The 5,282-nt window shown below is 44.0% G+C and overlaps 1 protein-coding gene across 1 annotated transcript; it reads left to right on the forward strand.

Moving 5' to 3' along the window:
• The first annotated feature begins 596 nt into the window (after nucleotides 1-596).
• On the forward strand, nucleotides 597-4,277 carry LOC149398304 (disease resistance protein RPM1-like). Its single transcript, XM_089614544.1, has 2 exons — nucleotides 597-3,210; nucleotides 4,023-4,277. The coding sequence occupies exon 1, from the start codon at nucleotides 597-599 to the stop codon at nucleotides 3,195-3,197; it is 2,601 nt and encodes an 866-aa protein (XP_089470670.1). The 3' UTR covers nucleotides 3,198-3,210; nucleotides 4,023-4,277.
• The last annotated feature ends 1,005 nt before the right edge of the window (nucleotides 4,278-5,282 follow it).

The raw sequence follows: 5,282 nt of genomic DNA on the forward strand, positions 1-5,282 counted from the left end.
CAGATTTGCATTTGTGATTTTGATTTAGCGGCTATTTAAATGTATTTTAGTCAGCCTTTCTAATTGGGAATAAGATACTTATATGATTTAGTGTAATATTTTAAAATGGCCGCTTGTGATCAAATAAAAATTAAATTGAATATAAGAAGGGGATCATATTTCATAGATATTAAAAGTCAAAACCTTCAAGGGGTATAATCGTAAAACAGTTCAATCCCATTCCTGGATAAGTGAGCGGGTCGTTTTGTAGTTTTGAGTTTCTAACTTCTAAAACACGGGATACACAAACAATCCGTAACGTCCTTTTACAAAATATCCCAGCCAACTTATAAACCACCGAAAACGCGCTCATCGCTATCTCTTCAACCTTTCTCTGACAACCGGGAAAGCAATCTTCAGAGCTAAGAAGATGGACTCAAGCGGAAGCGGGACAAAGTCGGAAATCGAAAGGCTGAGGAAAGGAGCTGGATCTTCTGAACCGTTCCATTGAAGAGGTGGACGCAAGCATCGAGGAGGAAGATTCCGTGAGGATTTACGCCAGCGAGGCGAGGGAAGTGGCGACCCTCATCGAAGGCGTTGTCGACGAGTACGATTTGATGACCGTCAAGCAGAGAGGTTACCTGAAAAGAGCGAGCGTTCTGATCGGAAAGCTGATAGGCCGCGACGATCTGGGTCGCAACATCAAGAACATCAAGGCGTTGCTTGGCCAAGTCCGGGAGAAAGGCGAGGCGGGGGAGATTCGAGAGCGCAGGCGTGACGTGGTGGTCGACCAACAGCGCCGCTTCGTCTCCGTGCCGGACGAGGAGGTTGTCAACGTCAACACGGCTGATGTAGACTTGATGAAGGAGTTCTTGCTGAGAGGAGATCTGAGGCGGTCGGCCTTCGCGGTCGTAGGCATGGGCGGGGTGGGGAAAACCACTCTGGTTTCGTGGCTGTATAACAGCGACGCGGCGGCAAAACATTTCGAGTTCCGTGCTTGGATCGTGGTCTCCGACCAATTCACAGCGAGATACATTTTGAAGCAGATAGCGACGCAAGTCTTCCGACTGCAGTGGCAAGAGACGATGGGCATTGAGGAGATGGCGGAGGCAGTGAGGGAGCGGCTGAGGGGGAAACGGTACTTGATCGTCTTCGACGACGCGTGCACGGAGGAGCTCTGGTGCGTCCTGAGGGGCTTACTTCCCGACGACGGTGTCGGAAGCAGATTGATCGTCACCACTCGCAGCCGAGCCGTGGCAAATTCATTCACCGAGGGCCCGTCCGACCTCGTCCACATTGTGAAGCTTTTCAACGAGGACGTGTCGTGGGAGTTCTTCTGCAGGACCGCGTTCCGGCCCGACCCTGAGAGGCGTTGCCCCGGGGAGCTGCAGCAGGCGTCGCTCGAGATTGTCGAGCTGTGCAGAGGCGTGTCTGATGTAATCCGGGTCGTGGCGGGCCTGCTGTCGACGAAACCCAAGGTTTCGAAGGAGTGGTGGAGGATCCTTGAGATTCTCAGCCTAGAGGATTACTTGAAAAACGATATCTATCTGAAGGCCATGTCCCTTGGTTTCGACGATTTGCCTCGGCACCTGAAGAGGTGTTTCATGTATTTCAGCGTCTTTGCAGAGCAGCCGCTGATCCAGAACGAGAAGCTGATTAGATTGTGGATCGCGGAGGGTTTCATAGAAGAAACGGGGGGAAAGACATTGGAAGAAGTTGCAGAAGAGTACTTGGGGGAACTCATCGGCAGGAACCTGGTCGAAGCCAACAATGAGTTTTACGGCATCAAGAAGTTTTTCCGTGCCCATGACCTCGCCCATATGAAGGCTAACAACCGCGATTTCAGTATGGTTGATGATGGGATGATCTCGAGATCGAGCTCGGAAAGAAAATTCCGTCGTGTGACAATTTCATCAGCTGACAGCCTACGAAAGTGTTTGAACGCAGTCAAAGTCAAAGAATCTTGTGTTCGCTCGGTTTTTCTTAGGAATACCGGCCCCCTGGATAACTCTGTTTTGGTTCGATTGTTCAAGAAGTATCATCTTCTGACGATGTTTGACATGGAAAATTCTCGTCTCGAAATTCTTCCTAAAGAAGTGGGAAATCTGTATTGTCTAAAGTACCTGAGTTTGAAGAACACGGGAGTGAAAAAAATCCCAAAAACAATTGGCGCGCTATACAGACTAGAGGTGTTGGATCTCAGCGGCAGCCTCTTGGTTGAGCTACCAACGGACATCGCAAAACTCGGCAACCTCAGACACTTACTGGTAAGCCATGGAGAGGTGTTGGATCTCAGCGTGAAGATCAAGGAAGGGATTGGGGCCGTCGGAAACCTTCAAACTCTCACAACGGTGGATGCGAAACTCAGCGGCATGAATGTTATACAAGAGTTGAAGAAATTAAATCAACTTAGAAGGTTGAAGGTCACGAGACTGACCTCTGAGCTTGCAGGCGCTCTCTCCGGCTGCATCAGCGAGATGGCGCACCTTAAGTCTCTACACCTAGAATCGATGAAGAACGAGATTCTCGATTTGCAGAACGTCGCTGCCCCACCGACTAAGTTGGAGTATTTGGTCCTGAAAGGCGAGCTTCTAAGCATCCCCGATTGGATTCCCCTTCTCGGAAATCTCCGCATATTGTGCTTGGGCCTCTCGGGCCTGTACAATGATCCCGTACCGAGCCTCTGCCTTTTGCCTAATTTGGAGTTTCTGTGGCTCTACGAGGCGTACTGGGGTCCCCGGCTCGTCTTCCAAGACGGTTTCGGAAAACTCAAGCTGCTCGTGTTGAGGGAGATGTGGAGACTTGAGTCCGTTGAGATCTCAGATGGTGCGATGCCTTTTCTAGAAGAATTGAGGATCGGGCCGAGCCCGATTCTGGAGGAAGTACCAGCCGGCATTGCCCAGTTGAGCATGCTCCGCCTCCAACCCGACAAGGGCTCGGAGTTTCAGAGAATCAAGCACATACCGTCCGTTATTTTCTGCTACAGAAACGCCGCTGGGAGAGGCTATGTTTCGTATATACTCGGGGAGCCGGACCTGCTGCGTCGCCTGAACGATGGAGACACAGCTGGTGGTCAACTTCAAGATTCTCGGCTGAGTTTCTCTTTCAGCGATGACGAAGAAGATACATCGGATGCTAGTTTTCAGTGGGAGAACATCGGTCAGTCGAGTTGCAGAAGTGATATGCTCAGCTTCATCAGTGATGACATAGAGGACTGACCAAATCAATCTGGTACGTGTATACATATATTATGTGTATATATAATATATATTTATATATTAATATATATATATATTTATTTATAAAAATGTACTCTGTAGGAATTTCTCGTACTTCGATTATTCCGAGCTTCACAATGTCTTATTTTGGTTCAGTATTAAGAGTGAGCGAGGGTTTACTAAATCTGACAAAGCAGTTCAAAGGAACTCAGATAAATGGAAGGAACATTTCTTAACGCAGTTACTTGTGTTGTACTGACAGCATGAACATCTAGCATTATTTGATTTGTTTAGGATTGATTTGTACATCTATCATGTTGTACTGACAGCATGAACATCTATCATTAGTAGAAATGGACATGATTTACAATTAAATCATTTCGAGTAAATGTAAATAAATGACTGGATATAGCTTGGTTGTATATTCTTGGTCAGACCTGGCTAGGTTGTATATTCTGATTATGTGAACGTCCTGATCCGGTCTGTTTAAGTCTTCAAACTGGACCGCACCGCTTTAAATGGTTTAAAAAATTAAACCGGAGCAGAGCAATTAAGAATAGAAAATAAATGGGACCAAACCGATTTAGATTTGTCTGGTCTGGTATGAACAAGTTTAAATTGTTTTGATTATTTTCTTTAAGCGAGTAGAAAACATATTTTCTTTAAATATTAACATAGCCATTAATCATGATGTCCAACCCAAGTTAGTAAGTTTAAATATCTTAGAATTATTTAAAATCCATCGTTTCAGTTACTCTTTTTTCTTATTATTGTTTATTGTGTCCTTTTAAACCCCCGCCTGACTCCTTTCACTCTATTTTGCAGTCTCAATAATTTAGGATTTATTGGAATGCTGAGACAGAATATATCATGAATTGATATGCCATATATATGAAATCCTCATCAACGATCGATCTTGGTTGTTGCTCGAAAAGGCAATGTACTTTCTCCTTCGTTTGTGTTCTTGATCTTTGTAATAACTAATTGAGTTTCATTGATCCAATTAGCTGAGTATTATATAATAATCTTACACTCGACTTGTCGTCGGTTCGAATGGAATTTGAGATCAGCTTTGTATTATGTGCTTGAGGTTCATGGTAACCCACGGTCTATACAGCTAATTAAGGTCTGTAATGCATTAAGATTTCTGTAATATATTTCATGATCTGTTATTGAAGTGGACTAATTAAATGAAATTTTGTACTTTAGAGTTCAACCGAGCAAAAAAACAGGGAAAAGGTTGCACTTTTAAGGAAGGTAGTCATATGAGAAATCTTTACGTGTATGTAGTCTTGATAGAAAAACCCAGTCAAGTGTTAATTTGCCTATGGTTTTTCACTTCTCATCTTCCAAGTGTTGATTTGACTAGTTCTCATTTCTCAGTTTAAAGAGATTTATGGGAATGCTGAGACAGATTATATCATTGGTTTGATTTCCTATGTATACACGAATCCTGATCAACAATCGCTATTGGTCTGTGCTCAAACAAGAATTGTACTTTCTGCATTGTTTGTGTTCTTTATATTTGTAATTTCCAATTGTTGGCATCTATACAATTATCTCAATGTTTTCTTATCACTCCTCTTGTTTGAGATCTTCATAGACAAAAAACACTGGTTGTTGCTTGCAGTGCAATTCACTCTTCCCTTTTAGCTTACACAGATTCCAGACTTATCATACGAGTATATCTCTACAACGTGAAAATCGCAACTTCAACAGTATCCAAGTTTAACCTTTTTGAATGAGTCCGGGGTTTCCAAATTATATACGAACGATAAACCGAAATTACGAGATTAAAATATGAGCACAATGGCGAACACAAAAGTCATAAACTCTACGATAGTGCACTAGACACGTGACGATCGAACATAAACTCACGAGTTTATATACCGATTTCTTCTTCCTCGTCTTTCACCAGTCTCGTCGAGTTGGAAGGTGTCGATACTCGTTCGCTGACTCTCGGTCTTCTACAACCACGCTGCGAGTCAAACAATACACAAACATCATACTCAACCCACATACACCGACTCAAATACGAAATTCTGACTCTTGGTTCGGACAGCGACTGAAAAGTGCATCATAGCT

This window comes from Urtica dioica, chromosome 5, assembly GCF_054948205.1.
Source record: "Urtica dioica subsp. dioica isolate 48M chromosome 5, U.dioica_male_clone48M_v1_H2, whole genome shotgun sequence".
Classification (NCBI taxonomy): Eukaryota; Viridiplantae; Streptophyta; class Magnoliopsida; order Rosales; family Urticaceae; genus Urtica; species Urtica dioica.